At 42.7% G+C, this 18,600-nt stretch overlaps 1 protein-coding gene across 1 annotated transcript in view; it reads right to left on the minus strand.

Annotated features, from left to right (window-relative positions):
* Nucleotides 1-12,461: 12,461 nt before the first annotated feature.
* The window catches only part of CRNKL1 (crooked neck pre-mRNA splicing factor 1), a 41,217-nt gene continuing 35,078 nt past the window's right edge, over nucleotides 12,462-18,600 (minus strand). Inside the window, exons 13-14 of the mRNA XM_040429691.1 lie at nucleotides 15,482-15,730; nucleotides 12,462-12,791 (exon numbers count right to left, since the gene is read on the minus strand). Of these exons, the coding sequence (XP_040285625.1) occupies nucleotides 12,597-12,791; nucleotides 15,482-15,730 (444 nt within the window). The 3' untranslated portion in view covers nucleotides 12,462-12,596. The remainder of the gene's footprint in view (nucleotides 12,792-15,481; nucleotides 15,731-18,600) is intronic.

Raw genomic sequence — 18,600 nt, forward strand, 5'->3', positions numbered from 1 at the left:
TTGGTTCTGCTGATGCAGTATGTTGTGCTGCACTGTGGTATTTGATTCTTCTGAGGCAGTATATTGTGCTGCACTGTGGTATTTGATTCTGCTGAGGCAGTATGTTGTGCTGCACTGTGGTATTTGGTTCTGCTGAGGCGGTATGTTGTGCTGCACTGTGGTATTTGGTTCTGCTGAGGCAGTATATTGTGCTGCACTATGGTATTTAGTTCTGCTGAGGCAGTATGTTGTGCTGCACTGTGGTATTTGGTTCTGCTGAGGCAGTATGTTGTGCTGCACTGTGGTGTTTGGTTCTGCTGAGGCAGTATGTTGTGCTGCACTGTGGTATTTGGTTCTGCTGAGGCAGTATGTTGTGCTGCACTGTGGTATTTGGTTCTGCTGAGGCAGTATGTTGTGCTGCACTGTGGTATTTGGTTCTGCTGAGACAGTATGTTGTGCTGCACTGTGGTATTTGGTTCTGCTGAGACAGTATGTTGTGCTGCACTGTGGTATTTGGTTCTGCTGAGACAGTATGTTGTGCTGCACTGTGGTATTTGGTTCTGCTGAGGCAGTATGTTGTGCTGCACTGAGGTATTTGGTTCTGCTGAGACAGTATGTTGTGCTGCACTGTGGTATTTGGTTCCGCTGGGGCGGTATTTTGTCCTGCACTATGGTATTGCTGGCCCCGCCTACTTCTTTTGTCTTGCCTTCTGTCAATTTGGACCTGCCTATTTCATGGGGCCACTTTTATTTATTTATTTTTTCAGGGCCACTTTTCCCAGTCTGCCCCCGGTCAGAGCAGAAATCACCCAGCAATCCACGTTGGCTCAATTTTTTGCCAAAAGCTTTACTCGTCCTTATACATTTTTGGTTTATTTGTAAACTACAGTCAATCAGTAGGAAAATGCCCGACTGCTTTGTAGACAACTAAACTTGGTAATGTGTCTGTTAAAAATAGATGCAGTGGATTTACATGAGCTTCTTCACTTCTCTTATAAATGGTGTCGTCCAAAAGAGACCATCTCTCACTACCCCTTTACCATCCAAGAATACATGTCTACAATATGGCCATCTGGGCGTTCTACCTCACACTTCCGCTGAGGACACACATTTTGGAGAGCCTGTTTGGAAGACTGGAACCTCCCCAAATATTACATAGCCAGCCTTTCATCTGAATCACTGCTGTGAAATATTACATTTGCTTTGTGTAGGGAAAGGGTGGCTATGGCATCTCGTGGCAAAATCAGCTGTTTGCCAGGTTTTGTCGGGAGTCAGACCCAGGACCCAAATTCTCTTTGGTGACGCAGCCACTTTAAAACGTACCTCCAGCTACTATTAAAAAAATGTCACTGTTCCAAATTCCCGAACATAAAGCTATCATTGTCGGTCATAATAAAGGTACAATGGAAGGCATCAATCTTTACCTACTTACTCATTTGCCACTCCTCTCACACTGCAGACTACTTAAAGTATTACGATGCAGTGAATATGGCTTTTAAAAAAAAATGTTATGCATTATACATGAAATAAAAATATTATTAGTTTTTTATGTACCTTACATTTTTCTTTATGATAGCTCTTACTCCTATGACAGAAATGATGCTCCACCTTCTCCTGCAGTCCGTGTGGGCCACCAGGTCTGGGAAACGCAGGTCGTGTATTAGCTGCATCTCCTGGACCGACTACGGATCCCTTCACCCGAACGGACTGCATCATAGTGATTTATGATGCAGTCTGATCACTGGTCTATTGTACTGTGCTCACATCATCAGATAGAAACTGACTGTATCTTAAACAACGATTATTCAGCCATTTCGGGCACAAGATACGGACGAGACACGACCTGTGTTTTCTCGGACCGATCGCAGTCGTGTGAATTGACCCTAATGAAGCTAAAAAGGGTGAAAATTACACTGGAGAGCAGTTTTTTTTTGCAGTAATGGTTTGCATTAATACAGATTTTAATTTTTTTGGGGGATAACCCATTTAATTTAACAGTGCCCATTCTGTCGTGATCACAAAACTTAAACCGTCACTACCATTTCAACTAAATTTGCATGAATCAATAGTACAGGTGAATATAAGAAAGTTTGAAATACATCATATCAGAGTAAGGGTGGGTTCACATCTGCGTTCTGGATTCCGTTATAGAATGGTTATAACGGAAAATAACGGAATCCTTTAGAGGCATTCCGCTTCGATCCGTCTTAATAGAAGTCTGAGGGGAATCATAACGGATCCGTCTGGGTCCTGTCGACAGGACTTTTTTTTTCTCCGTTCTGCATAACGGAAACCAGACGGATCCGTTATACTTCCCCATAGACTACTATTAAGACGGAAAGCAAAACGGAATGCCTTTTAAGGACTGCATTCCGTCATAATACAAGTCTATGGGCAGCATAACGGTTCTGTCCTTCCGCCTTATGGATTCTGTTATTTTCCGTTATAACCATTTTATAACGGAAAGTCATAACAAAATCCAGAACGCAGATATGAACCCACCCTAAAATGCCTTTTTCTCCTTCTAGCAGCTCCCTCTTCATCCCTCTCCATATACTTCTATCTGTACAGTACAATGTGTGTGTCTCACTGCACTTCTTCTCTCCTCTTCTGTAGACAGTGTGTATGTGAGCTGACAGCTATCTCGTCTCTCAGTACTGCTCCAGCAGAGAATGTTAGTTTCTTATACTCACCAGTACTCAGTTTGATGAAACAGTGGCCACTTTTTTCTTAATAGAAGCAGCTTATAAGTTGCTGATTTGGATAAGCTACATTATCAGTTAGGTTTGGGTCCCCATAACGCAAACATTGTGCAGCTCACTAGTCGCTTCCTAAATTCTGTCCATTCTGTATATCAACCGCATGCCCTCGTCCATTTGAATAAGTAACATTGCCTGTACATCCATACTGCTTCTTTCTTATTCTTCTTTCTGTATTAAAAGGGCTTCTAAGGCTCTATCTTGATGTCTGTTCAGGGCTTGAATTGGGAGATGTAGAAATTGATATATGTAGGTGCTGAGGAAGTCATGATTATAAGATCACCCTACCGTTACATTGCATTGAACGACCCCCATTTAAGCAAATATGTGAAAGTGAGTGAAAAATTGAGCTTTTAGACTTTTCTGACATTCTCGCCACTTTTCTGAACGGTAGCCAGGCAGGGGTGGGAGCTCTGTGGCCCGACTCATTTAAAGAGGCTTTGTCAGCAAGATCAACCCTGTTAAGCCAGTCACACTGCCTGGTAGGGCTAATCATGCTTAGTAATATTATACCTTTCTTTTGTCTGTATGCTAAACAGCTGCAGAGAAATGATTTTAATTAATGTGCAAAAGAGCAAGTTGGAACACCAGGGAACGGGCTAAATCCTTAATACAATGCTTTTGTAACACCCTCTGTGCCCTGCACACTTCCCCTTGATTGACAGGGCTAGACATCAGCATGGTGAGGGCAGAGCTATGTTCTAGCATGTAGGTAGTGTATATGATATGTACTATAACCTTACCATAATGAGAAGTGAAATTTCTATGTTTAGAAATCTAATATACATATTACTCCTTTATTCGTATGCACAATATATCATTCTTAAGAAACAAGTAATATGTATTCACTTTCTAGGTATAGATAAACAATTGTTCTCTATGTGGTAAGGCTATAGCTTGGTGATAAGCGGTCAGGGTTGCATGTAGAGATCCTAACTTCAAGTCTCAGTAGAGATTTATATGTTTTTTTCTGTTATTGTTTTCTTTTTGATTTAACCCATAGTAAAATGCTATATCCTTACTTTATTCACAATAGTGTTTTTTATGCTTAGAATCCTAAAACATATTACTGGTTTATTCACAGGCACAATATCTCTTATATATATACTGCTCAACTGCTATAAACAATACAATGTAACTCCAAGTCAATTACACTTCTGTGAAATCAAACTGTCCACTTAGGAAGCAACACTGAGTGACAATCAATTTCACATGCTGTTGTGCAAATGGGATAGACAACAGGTGGAAATTATAGTCAATTAGCAAGACACCCCCAATAAAGGTGTGGTTCTGCAGGTGGTGAGCACAGACCACTTTTCAGTTCCTATGCTTCCTGGCTGATGTTTTGGTCACTTTTGAATGCTGGCGGTGCTTTTCCTCTAGTGGTAGCATGAGACGGAGTCTACAACCCACACAAGTGGCTCAGATAGTGCAGCTTATCCAGGATGGCACATCAATGCGAGCTGTGGCAAGAAGGTTTGCTGTGTCTGTCAGTGTAGTGTCCAGAGCATGGAGGCACTACCAGGAGACAGGCCAGTACATCAGGAGACGCGGAGGAGGCCAACAACCCAGCAGCAGGACCGCTACCTCCGCCTTTGTGCAAGGAGGAACAGAAGGAGCACTGCCAGAGCCCTGCAAAATGACCTCCAGCAAGCCACAAATGTGCATGTGTCTGCTCAAATGGTCAGAAACAGACTCCATGAGGGCCCGACGTCCACAGGTGGGGGTTGTGCTTACAGCCCAACACCGTGCAGGACGTTTGGCATTTGCCAGAGAACACCAAGATTGGCAAATTCGCCACTGGCGCCCTGTGCTCTTCACAGATGAAAGCAGGTTCACACTGAGCACATGTGACAGAGTCTGGAGACGCCGTGGAGAACGTTCTGCTGCCTGCAACATCCTCCAGCATTGGGTCAGTAATGGTGTGGGGTGGCATTTCTTTGGAGGGCCGCACAGCCCTCCATGTGCTCGCCAGAGGTAGCCTGACTGCCATTAGGTACCGAGATGAGATCCTCAGACCCCTTGTGAGACCATATGCTGGTGCGGTTGGCCCTGGGTTCCTCCTAATGCAAGACAATGCTAGACCTCATGTGGCTGGAGTGTGTCAGCAGTTCCTGCAAGACGAAGGCATTGATGCTATGGACTGGCCCACCCGTTCCCCAGACCTGAATCCAATTGAGCACATCTGGGACATCATGTCTCGCTCTATCCACCAACGTCATGTTGCACCACAGACTGTCCAGGAGTTGGCAGATGCTTTAGTCCATGTCTGGGAGGAGATCCCTCAGGAGACCGTCCGCCACCTCATCAGGAGCATGCACAGGCGTTGTAGGGAGGTCATACAGGCACGTGGAGGCCACACACGCTACTGAGCCTCATTTTGACTTGTTTTAAGGACATTACATTAAAGTTGGATAAGGCTGTAGTGTGTTTTTCCACTTTATTTTTGAGTGTGACTCCAAATCTATACCTCCATGGGTTGAAAAATTTGTTTTCCATTTTTTTATTTTTGTGTGATTTTGTTGTCAGCACATTCAACTATGTAAAGAACAAAGTATTTCAGAAGAATATTTAATTAACTCAGATCTAGGATGTTATTTTTGTGTTCCCTTTATTTTTTTGAGCAGTGTATATAAAAATGAGTTTCTGTCCGTCTATTCTTTATGCGCGACCAAACGACTGGACCGATCTTCACCAAATTTGCCATACTTTTTTTTCCCAGGGAGGTTTGAGTACCGTTCCAAGAATTTAGAAGAAAGGACTGTAATATTCTTGTATGGCTTTGTGCCCAACGGACTGCGGTTATAGAGGACGTTAGGTCACCTAACACGGTCATGATGTTCCAGATTGTGGATTTTTTTAGTCTGCAAAATTGAGTGACCAGTTGATCTATGATTTGTTGTTTCTCCTCCGGAAGAAAGCACATCTGAAGACTTGAATCTAGAAGGACCCCTAGAAATATCTTCCTGTGAGAAGGAATAAAGTCTGATTTCTTGTGGTTTATCACCCACCCCAGTGAAAGGAAGGTCTGTTTTACCTGATCTAGGTGAAGCAGAAGTTCGTCTTCTGTTCTGGCTGCTACTAGAAAATCGTCCAAATAGGGAATTATGAGTATTCCCTGCAGATGTAAATATCCTGTTACTTCCGAGATTATTTTAGAGAATAACTGTAGGGCCGACGATAGCCCGAAGGGCAGGGCCTGGAACTGGAAATGATGAAGGTGATTTCTTATGTAGACCGCAATTCTTAGTTTTTTTTTTATGCTTCTTGAGTATTGGTACGTGGTAATATGCATCCTGTAGATCCATTGTTACCATATAACAATCCTGAGGGAGGATATTTACGGTATTATTGATGGTCTCCATCTTGAATTTTTTGTATGTCAGGTACCTGTTTAGTTTCTTCAAGTTTATTATGAGTCTGAATGACCCGTCTGGTTTCATGATTGAAAACACTGGAGAGTAAAATCCTTCTTTTTCCTGGTGTTCTGGAACCGGGATCAAAACCTGTTTCTGGAGAAGAAGTAGTATCTCGGATTCCAAGGACCGTTGCTTTTCCAAGTGAGGTATTGGCTGATTGATTACATAAAGATTTCCCGGATGGGAAATGAACTCTAGGCTGAATCCCTCCCGAATGGAGTTTAAAATCCACGGGGAGGTGTCTATCATTTTCAATTCCGAAACAAAATTTTTCAATCTTGCTCAGACGGGGCTTCTGGCATCATTGGGAGGATTTTGTCGGGTTTTCTGGGTTAAAGAGAAACCCTTTTCCTCTACCTTTAGAGGATTGCCATTTCCCAGAGTATTTTTTTTTCTTTTGATCTGCCTTTTTGCCGGTTTCTTTGATTTCAAAAGGACCGTCTTTGTTGAAAAAAGCGCTTCTCTGTTGGGAATCCTTTTTTTCTGTCAGACGCTTTCTCCAGGATGTCGTCCAGAACCGACCCAAAGAGACGATCTCCTTCACAGGGTATAGAACATAGGCGATTTTTTGAGGATGTATCTTCTGACCAGGAACAAAGCCAGATGGTAATTCTTGCCGCATTAGAAATTACGGCTGATCTGGCAGATAACTTCACTAAATCAGTGGAGGCATCGGCAAGGAAGCTTGTTGCTTGTTTTAATGTTGGTAGGGAAGCTAAGATCTCTTCCCTAGGTGTTCCGGCTGCTAGATGATTTTCCAATTGGTCCAGCCAGGCTGCCAACGATCTAGCCGTGCAGGTGGAGGAAATACTGGGCCTTCGCATTGCGGTATTTGTTTCCCACGCCTTCTTGAGAATGCTCTCACATTTCTTATCCATGCGATCGCGTAACAAACCCATATCCTCGAATGGGAGGGAGGTTTTCTTAGAGATGCATGCTACTGGAGCGTCCACCTTGGGCGTTTTATTCCATAGTGCCGCATCAGAGTCCGCAAATGGGTATTTTCTCCTAAAGGAGTTCTTAACAGGGTTTCTCCTCTCTGGGTCTTTCCATTCTCTAGAGCAGGCATCCTCAAACTGCGGCCCTCCAGCTGTTGTAAAACTACAACTCCCACAATGCCCTGCTGTAGGCTGTTCGGGCATGCTGGGAGTTGTAGTTTTGCAACAGCTGGAGGGCCGCAGTTTGAGGTTGCCTGCTCTAGAGATTAGATTCCTAATCCTAATACTGCTGTGTACAGGGAAAATACGTCTCCTTTTCTCTACCAGACCCTGAAACATCTGGTCTTGAACCGACCGGCTTTCTTTAGGGTCTTCTATATCCATTGTTTGTCTTATTGTTTTTAGAAGACTCTGATTCCTCTGGCAGAAATAATGGTTTCCCATATCCATCTTCTGAGGATTCAGAGCTGCCCCACAAATACTTCCCCTTCATCAAAATCAGATTCGCAAAAAGGGGGGCTGTGGGTTTTTTGAGAGATGGCCGCCTGTGGGGAAGAGGGCGGTAACCTTGACTCCACTGCCGCTTTCACTTCCTTCTCTGATCATGCTTCGCATATATTCAGGGAGGGAGACTCTTCAGATACAATTTTCTGAGTACATTTTCCACATAGAGCTTTCTTGGACTTAGAGGTAAATGTCTTTTTGCAAATAGGACATTTTTTCCACCCAGAATCTCCCGATGTCTTGGTAGTGGAGGTTTCTATGTTCTAAAAAAACAAAGATCAAAATTTGGGCTTGTAATCTATAATCCCTTTTACCTCCACCACCAAAACACCCCTATAGTGTCCTACTGAGGATGACATAATTATTCAACCCATGCACAATATAGCAGGAGAATAGGCTTAGGGCACTTCCTGGATCCACAGGCTTGCAGGACGCATCATCCTGGGGAGCCAACATCATGCAGGAGAACGCCACTGATGCTGCCAGGCACCATTCCAGCTTTAAATCTCCCACTCTGTAGCCCCTCCCCGTGCCACGTATAGGGTAAGAAGCCCGGGGCTGCCTTCCACTGAAGGGCTTATGCCAAAGGATGGAGAAGGGAGCCCAAGCATCCCGGAACCTCCGACCTCTGCAGCAACCCTCCCGGCTGGGGAAATTAGTAAGGCCGTGCAAATTCTTCAAGGAATGACAGGAGCATCCGCGCTATCCGGGGACAGGAAACACTGGTTTAGGTAAGGAGAGGAGGCCTTTTAATCTTGAGCTCGAGTGTTGTTTTCTGTCCAGGGGGCAGGGATACCCTCCTGTCAGTGCCATTGGGGAGGCGCCGGGGAAAAACAAAAATGCAAAACGGACAAAATCTTCTGGGGCTCAAGGGGTAAAACAAGGATGACCATAAAAATAATCAAATATTTTCCAGCTGCAAAGCTGTGAGATTATGTTTTACGCATACGCCACCACTGCAGGCCATAAGTGTGCATCACATACCACTTTTCTACATCCCTATAGTAAAATAGATTTTTCTGCTCCATACAGTATTGAAAGGAAGTTTTATGCGAATCGACATCGGATGTTTCATCCGAAGTGGATTCGCTCATCCCTAGTGTTCAGTATGACATGATGACCTCATTCTGTGGGTCACTATGATTATGGCAGCATACATTTATATTGTATTTATGTTATACTACTTTTAAAAAACTTTTTTTTAAAAAATTTTTAAACACCATAAATTTTTGGGGGAACATGCAACTTTTTTTTTATTTTATTCCACTGTTTTTCAGGAGGCAAGATCACCAGAAAAAACAGCAATTCTGCCATTGTAATCTTTTTTTTTTTTTACAGTTTACTGTGCAGGATAAATAACATGACATTTTAGATTTTTGTTTGACTATAACAATTATATATATTTTTCATAATATGATAAATTGGGAAAGGTGGATAATTTTAATTTTGTTCCCCTTTATATATATATATATTTTTTTTAACATGTGGTTGCTTGTATGGTGATTTTACCAGCATTGTATTACACCCTGTCAGAACAGTGTTAACATGACAGGCCTGTGGGCCCTTGGAAGCCAGGACTACCACTTAGAACCCCACGATTGCATTACGGAGGCAATCAGAGGACAGAAGGAGCCTCCTCCCTCTGACTAAGGGCTTGTTCACACGAACGTGTGCTGCCCGTTGCCGTATTGCGGACCGCATTTGCGGATCCGCAATACATGGGAACCGTTCCGCGTGCATTCCGCATCACGGATGGGGACCCATTCACTTCAAAGGGTCCGCAAATCCGGAGATGCGGAACGGAAGCACGTAACGGAACACTATGGAAGCACTACAGAGTGCTTCCTCGGGTTCCGTTCCTCCGCACCGCAAAAAGATAGAACATGCTCTATCTTTTTGCGGAACGGAGGGATCGCGGACACATTCAAGTGAATGGTTCCACGATCCCAATGCGGCTGCCCCACGGAATTAGCTGTCCACGGCACGGGCTTCACACGTTCGTGTGAACGAGCCCTAACCGCTCAGATGTCATGGTTGCTATTGACAGCGATATCTGAAGGGTTAAACAGTAAGGATAAAAATTTTACAAAAAAATTCATTTTATATAATTATATATATATATATATATATATATATATATATACAGTCATGTGAAAAAATTAGGACACCCTTTGAAAGCATGTGGTTTTTTGTAACATTTTTAATAAATGGTTATTTCATCTCCGTTTCAACAATACAGAGAGATTAAAGTAATCCGACTAAACAAAGAAAACTGAAGAAAAGTCTTTTCAAGATCTTCTGTAAATGTCATTCTACAAAAATGCCTATTCTAACTGAGGAAAAAGATAGGACACCCTTGCCCCTAATAGCGAGTGTTACCTCCTTTGGCTGAAATAACTGCAGTGAGACGGTTCTTGTAGCCATCTACCAGTCTTCGACATCGGTCTGAGGAAATTTTACCCCACTCCTCAATGCAGAACTTTTTCAGCTGTGAGATGTTTGAGGGGTTTCTTGCACGTACAGCCCTTTTCAAGTCACCCCACAGCATCTCAATGGGATTCAAATCTGGACTTTGACTTGGCCATTCCAGGACTCTCCATTTCTTCTTTTTCAGCCAATCTTTGGTTGATTTACTAGTATGTTTTGGGTCATTGTCATGTTGCATGGTCCAGTTCCGCTTCAGCTTTAATTTTCTAACTGATGGTCTCACATGTTCTTCAAGCACCTTCTGATACACAGTAGAATTCATCGTGGATTCTATGATGGTGAGCTGACCAGGTCCTGCTGCAGCAAAGCAGCCCCAAACCATGACACTTCCACCTCCATGCTTCACAGTTGGTATGAGGTTCTTTTCTTGGAATGCTGTGTTTGGTTTACGCCAAACATGTCCTCTGCTGTTGTGTCCAAATAATTCAATTTTGGACTCATCTGTCCAAAGAACATTATTCCAGAAGTCCTGGTCTTTGTCAACTTTATCTCTGGCAAATGTCAGTCTGGCCTCGATGTTTCTCTTGGAAAGCAAAGGTTTCCTCCTTGCACACCTCCCATGCAAGTTAAACTTGTACAGTCTCTTTCTGATTGTAGAGGCATGTACTTCTACATCAACAGTAGCCAGAGCCTGCTGTAGTTCTCGAGATGACACTTTAGGGTTTTTGGATACCTCTTTTAGCATCTTGCGGTCTGCTCTTGGGGTGAACTTGCTGGGGCGACCAGTCCTGGGCATGTTGGCAGTTGTTTTGAAAGCCCTCCACTTGTAGACTATCTTCTGGACAGTGGAATGGCTGATTTCAAAATCTTTTGAGATCTTTTTAAATCCCTTCCCAGACTCTTAGGCTGCTACAATCTTTTTTCTGAAGTCCTCTGACAGCTCTTTTGCTCTCACCATGGTGCTCACTCTCACTTCAACAGTCAGGAGCACACCAAACTAAATGTCTGAGGTTTAAATAGGGCAAGCCTCATTCAACATGCAGAGTAACGATCTACTAATTATGTGCACCTGGTGTGATATACCTGTGTGAGATCTGAGCCAATTTAAGAGGGAATACATGTGAGGGTGTCCTATCTTTTTCCTCAGTTAGAATAGGCATTTTTGTAGAATGACATTTACAGAAGATCTTGAAAAGACTTTTCTTCAGTTTTCTTTGTTTAGTTGGATTACTTTAATCTCTCTGTATTGTTGAAACGGAGATGAAATAACCATTTATTAAAAATGTTACAAAAAACCACATGCTTTCAAAGGGTGTCCTAATTTTTTCACATGACTGTATATAAAATATCTTTTTTTTAGTGTTCAAGGTAGAGCAATACCAATCCCTTTTATTTTTGTGATAATTTTACACTTAAAGGGACACTATGAGAAAGGGGTAGTTTTTTATAGGCATTTTTCATAAAAAAAATGTTTACATTTTTTTGGCTGTTATTCATTTTGGAAGTACTGTAGCAGTCAAAACTAATAACTAACCCCTGTCAGGTTACTGCTGCTGTGAGGAGATGATCCTCATGATATTAAGTGTAGAGCGGGATCTAGGTATGATGATAGTAGGTGCAGAAGTGGGATAACTGTACCAGATCTCAACTGTTCTCTTGATACGCCTAGATAAAGATGTCCACAGAAGAGAATTGCATCGACTAGTGAAATCTGTGATGTTCTAATTGAGTCACACATCATTGGTCTGATGTGCTAGGAAGCTAAAGAGCTAAGACAGCAAGTGGAATACATGGACTGACTTAAAAAAAAATGATATCCAGAAAACCATTCACCCATTCTTTAAAGAAAATAAATGACATAAAATATTTATACTAGCGTTAAAATCTAGAAAAAAAACTTTGCTTGGCCGGAAATAGGTCAAATCCCATTATAGTCAATGGGCTCGGGCAGGGAAAGGCAGTATCCCGCTATGCCGGACACGATGAGTTTTGGCAGACTGTTCCTGTTCTGGAACAGCCTGCGGGAAGATTTTAACGCTAGTGTGAAACTAGCCTTCTAGGTTAATATGTGATTAATACAGAGGAAAGTGGCCCTTTAAATATTATTAAAACATATTTTTTTGCCATATTGACCCCCCTTCCTCTAACCACTTACATGCAGCTTTTGCTATTGACTGCAGCATCCAAGAGGTTAAACTGTCAGGGTTGGCATCATAATGGACACAGGCCCTTATGCGAGTCCACTGGGCTCCTGCTGATGCTGCGCAGTAGCAGTGCCTCCAAGATCAGAGCACGAACCAGCCTTTGCTTATGACATATTTCAGTCATAGCATAGAGAAGGGGTTAATTACTAATGAGAGTTCCTTAAATGAACGTTTCTTGAAGTTACTTCTCGGTGAAGGAACACGTGGAGAGAAATCTCACTTATGAACTCATTATTTTAAATGTTTTATTTTCACATAGGAGGCCTGGACTGCTCATTAACAAATATTCTGGTCTGAGATATGTACAAGGAGATATAAAGGGCAGTAAAAAAAAGCGAAAGCAGCAATATCCTACACATCCATGTGTCAGGAAGCGCTCTCATCAATGTCTTTATCGGGATCTTGCCCATCATCATCATCATCATCGTCATCATCATCATCATCTTCGTTTTTCTGCTGCTTCTTCCAGAGTTTGGCCATGGCAAGCAGTTTAAGATTAGGTTGATTGGCTGCATCTTCAGGAAATATGTAGTCATAGTATTCCTCCCATCCAGCGTCAGACTAGAAAAAAAACATACATCACAGTCACAAATGTAAGTTGGTAACAGAAGGTTTTATTCATGAATATAGGTCTGGGGTCTGTTCACACCACAGTACAAGCTGGACATGATAGGCGAGCGTCAGGCCAGTGTGCCGCCATATACCTTGTTTGGAAACTGTTGTAGACCAGGTTTTGTAATACAAGGTCATTCCGCAAAAATATGTGCACTTTTTAGAACTACAGGAATTAATGACATGTATATTAAACTATGGAGATTTTCCTGATATTTATATGCACCAAACATGGTGTGAACAGAGCCTTACCCCTTTTATATGGGGAGATACACAGGATAATAATCAGGAATAACTGCTGCATTCATTAACGATTGATCGCCCTACAAACAAGCGTTTTGGACATTTGTACGGTCCAATTATAGGGCGGTGAATAGTCGCTTTGTTTTATGAATATTCATTTCCGATAAATAGCCCAATAATCTGCCAATGTATATGAGCCTAAAGAGCTATGAATACCTTAGGGGGCAATTTTTTTATTTTTATTTTTTTAGTACTGCATTCTACTCATTTTAGGCTACAAATCATTTTTTCCAATTGGTCAAAACTTTATATCCCTTCTCTTTGTACAGATGTCCTGTTCACAGTGAGTCCTGTCAGAGAGAATCCCTGACGGCTCATGTGTGGCCCTCATCACTGCGCTCCTTGCTGCTCATAAGCACACATTTAAAAGGGAGTCTGTCACCAAAGTTTCACAGATTACGCTATCCACAATGGCCCGTAGAATGTAGACCAAGCATGCTAGCCATACCTTTGTCCTTTCTATCGTCTCTGTAGTGAATGTCCTGGAAAAGCAGTTTACGTTGTATGGAAAATGGCTCTAAAGTGCCCAGGCAGCCCGACACTCATCCACGTGCTGTGTCACCCCCCCCTTCCTATGCTGCAAAGGTTTCCCCTCCACCAACGTGACGTAGATGCAGTGCTTCCCTGCTGCTTGCTCCTCTCGTAAGCTGTGCCTGGTATCCTCCTCCATTTCCTCATGTCAGGGAGATTCCTCTGCACATCCCGTGCAGGCGCCATGTGCTGTGCTTTCATCACCTGCGTAGAACATGCCTCAGAGAATTGTACTGCGCATGACCCAGAAGCGCAGCACACGCCAACTGCGTGAGACTTGCTGAGGCATCACCCTGACGTCGAGGGGGAGGATGACGGGTGCAGCTTACTGAAGGAGCAAGCAGCAGAGAAACGCTGCATCAGAGTGATGCTTGTGAAGAGCAGCTTGGGGGAGATACACAGCATGGGGATGCGCAGTGGCCTTGGGCCCTTCAAAAACTAAAGTCTGCCCCCTGGGCACTTTGGAGCCGTTTTCCATATTAGGGGCTCATTCAGATGGCCGCAAATTGTGGATCCACAAAACACGGATACCGGCCGTGTGCGTCTGAATGAGCCCTAAAGCTGCTTTTCCAGGACATTCACTGCAAACAGAAAGGACAAAGGTATGTCCAGCATGCTTGGGCAACATTCTGCTGGCCATTGCCGATAGCTTAAAGGAACCTGTCACCATGAAAATGCAATGTAAGCTACAGGCAGCATGTTATAGAGCAGGAGGAGCTGAGCAGATTGATATCTAGCTTTATGGGAAAAGATTAGGTATAAATTGTATTTCATTCTTTTAAATTCCTGCTCCTTCTGAGCTTTGAAGTCCAGGAGGAGATCCTATCAGTGATTGACAGCCTTCCTCTATGGCTGTGTATACAGAGATAGCTGTCAATCACTGATAGGACCGCCTCTGTGACTTTAAAGTCCAGAATGAGCAGAAATTTATGAGTAAAGTATAGCTTATACTGAATCTTTCCCATAAAACCATTTATCAATCTGCTCAGCTGATCCTGCTTTATAACAGAAGTTCAGAGATAAGAGTTACACACGAGCGGTCATCTGATGGAAAGTGACAGTCTGCAAACAAATTGGAATTTAACACTGTATCACAAAAATTGAAGACTTTTTTTAAAAAATAAAGACCAATTGAAATTTTTTTTTTTTTTAGACCAAAATGAGTAAAATGTAATCATTAAATTAAAAAGAAAAAGCCCCCCTGTAGGTGTTCATAGCATTTAAAGGGAATCTGTCACCAGCGACCTCCCTATCCAATTGTTTCCATAGACACGTAACGGTGCGTCACGTGATTAAAATGCTGTTTTTCTTTTGTCAATGCTCCGTTCCAGAGTTATGATACTTTTTCTAAATATGCAAGTTACGTCTTTGGTGCAATGAGGGCATCATTATCCTTTCTGTGGCCGGCCCCTTCCTGGCTGCTTTAATTGAGGGCACCAAGAAGGGGCAAAGCAGCCATGGAGGGGCTGACCACAGAAATGAGTGGAGCTTGGAGCAACAAGAGCAATGGTGATGCCTTCATTGCACCAAAGGCTTAATTTGCATATTATGAAAAGTATCATAACTCAGGAACGGAGCCTCGGATCAGCAAAAGAAAAACAGCGTTTTAATCAGGTGAACCACAGCTATGTGTCTATAGCTTGATAGGGAGGTTGCTGGTGACAGAATCTCTTAAACAAAATGGTCTATCATGTTGTATGGTTATGACGCTAATATAGAAGATCAATGGTGGTATGGTAATTGCCATTAACAGTAATGATATCACAGAGAATGACAACAGATTTATGAGCGGCTGTAAGTCTTACCCCATCTTCAGCTTGGAGTTTTCTTCTTTTCTTGACTCTCTCTGGCATGAGCTTAGCCACCCTCTGGTGTGTGGATTCACTTCCAACCTCCTGTTCAAAGCTCATCCAGGACTCTAGGAGCATCAGCCTTTCTTCCTTCTCCTCACAATTCCTCAGCGTCTTATTCGCTTCCTCGTAGATCTGTCTACATTTTACCAATGTATCACTGCCCCCAGTGGTGAGCTCAAACTGAGCAAAGCTTATCCAGACCTGGAAAGCAAAAGTAGGGGTCCGTTTAATGGGGGGGATACAGAAGTTCAGAGCTTGAATACATTACCTTCATACATACATATACACATTATATATATATATATTACACACACACCATCTGGAAAGCATGATTACATTTATCCCCTTTTTGAACTACGTCGTAAAGTTACATGACTCTGCTGCATAATCCACTATAAGATTGGTAATTATAAAATTACCATTATATTAAAATATAAAATTCTGTTTCAATGGCCTTAAAATGCGTGCTTAGATTTGTCTTAGATTTTTTGATATTTCTTCAAGTAACTTGCTGCCTTGTGAGCTTACAGGTGTGACAGACAGGGCCTGCAGGACGTAGAGCTCCGCTGCTAAAGTACAGGAATCATGGCCTAATTTAAAGAGAATCTGTCACACAACGAGAGGTTGAGCCGATCAATATATAGTGTTATGGGAATATATTTACTTGTCATTTATTCAATAAAATCTCTGCTCTTTCTCGGCTCAGTAGCCAAGTGGGAGGTCTTATCAGTGTCAGACAGCGATCTCTGTACAGACGCTTTTACATCATATCAAACACCTCCATTTGGCTACCAAGCTCAGAAAGAGCAGAGATTGTAATGAACAAATGAATAACACTATACTATATATCCATCTGCTCAGCTCCTCACTACTACTATTGTGCTTACTGACCCCTGTCAAAACCAGAATTTTCAGATTTGCTTAAAGTTGCTCCAATTGACCTCAATGGGTCTGTGGTCCGCATTTTGCAGTCAAGTATAGGACATGTTCTATCTTTTCACAAAATGGACATGCGGATCATCTACAGGTGAAACTCATAAACTAAGTGTACTGACATAGGAGGTCACAATAGTGGCAATTGGCACTCCAGATTACCAAGTGAAAAGGGCAATAATAGGAAGTGGGTAATCTAAAATTTAAACTTTAATATTTATTGGTAATGCAGATAAAAAAATAGGTTCCAAAATAAAGTGTGCTGTAGACAAACCTTGGGATAGAAATAATGTATAAACACTAGGGCAACCTAAGCGTCTATCCCAAATGAAAATGACAAAAAATACACAATAATAGTGCACGGCGGCACCAGTAACCGTATTGTCCTACCGGTACCGCGGAACAGGATGCAGATCGATCACCACCATCGTCAGACCTTCGATAAAGGTTTCTCCAAAACAAAAGTTTGAAAAATATATGAACATCAGGCAGTGATGCACATGTGTGCAGGGTCCCTGTTAAGGCCCTATGGCTAGCTAGGCGATATATCCCTAATACTAGATGTAGGTAGCAGCCTCACCACAGGGCACTCGTCCTGACAAGGACGACCCCGTCCGGAACCTGTCCCTAGAATGAATAAACTATGTGTCCCTAAAACAAAAAAGAACTCCCTACACGCATGTTTCACTGCCTAAAAAAACAAATTAGAAGGCAATTCATCAGGGGAGAGATGAGGGAAAACGTACTAGGGATAGGTATATGATGGACACTAATCCCTAGAAACCAGCCTAACTAAATATGTCAGCCAGTGGTGGGGGTAACCAGATGGTGGATACCTCCCTGGGCGGTCTCTATAGATAAGGAGACTATGGTGCATGCAGTGACATGGTATAGGAGAAGCTGCACATGGGACGCCAACCTGTCTGGCGTTTACACCATGTTTAAATATTCACCTCGCTGCCGCCTCCGCCGCCCACGATGTAGCAGGGCCAATGGGCGCATCCGTGCGCTCGCACATCGGCGCCGCGCATGCGCTCACCGCAGAGTCAGAAGCGAGGTTTGGAACGCAAGGAAATGCCATAGATACCGGCTCTCTCCTGCGCATGCGCGGCCTCGTATGTTCTCACGATGCCGCGGCTGTCAGCTGTTTGACAGCAATACTATAGACAGAGACTAATGGCAGTTGTCTATTGGTGATGCGGGGTGGCAGAACGCTCGGAACTCGTCCTGTCAGCGCCGCATCAAAGCCCAGAATCGGGCCATCAGTAAGAGGCAGTATTTTGGCAGTCCAGTCAGGTACAGACTAGACATAAAATCCCTGGGTTATGGCAAAACCAGACACTAAAATGTGAAGGCCATTAGACATATCTTGGCACCAAATATTGTAAACAGGATAGAAAGAGTAACATGAGTAGATACAGGCAAACTTGATACACCCTAAATAGTGTCTGTACCTATATTAACGTAGGGGCGCAGCTGAATCTTTCACAAACATGCATGTAGGGAGTTCTTTTTTGTTTTAGGGACACATAGTTTATTCATTCTAGGGACAGGTTCCGGACGGGGTCGTCCTTGTCAGGACGAGTGCCCTGTGGTGAGGCTGCTACCTACATCTAGTATTAGGGATATATCGCCTAGCTAGCCATAGGGCCTTAACAGGGACCCTGCACACATGTGCATCACTGCCTGATGTTTATATATTTTTCAAACTTTTGTTTTGGAGAAACCTTTATCGAAGGTCTGACGACGGTGGTGATCGATCTGCATCCTGTTCCGCGGTACCGGTAGGACAATACGGTTACTGGTGTCGCCGTGCACTATTATTGTGTATTTTTTGTCATTTTCATTTGGGATAGACGCTTAGGTTGCCCTAGTGTTTATACATTATTTCTATCCCAAGGTTTGTCTACAGCACACTTTATTTTGGAACCTATTTTTTTATCTGCATTACCAATAAATATTAAAGTTTAAATTTTAGATTACCCACTTCCTATTACAGGTGAAACTCGAAAAATTAGAATATTGTGCAAAAGTCCATTTATTTCAGTAATGCAAATTAAAAGGAATTGCATTAATGCAGCTTAAAATTAGAATTTTGTGAAAAGGTTCAATATTCTAGGCTCAAAGTGTAACACTCT

This window comes from Bufo bufo, chromosome 4 (genome assembly GCF_905171765.1).
Source record: "Bufo bufo chromosome 4, aBufBuf1.1, whole genome shotgun sequence".
Classification (NCBI taxonomy): domain Eukaryota; kingdom Metazoa; phylum Chordata; class Amphibia; order Anura; family Bufonidae; genus Bufo; species Bufo bufo.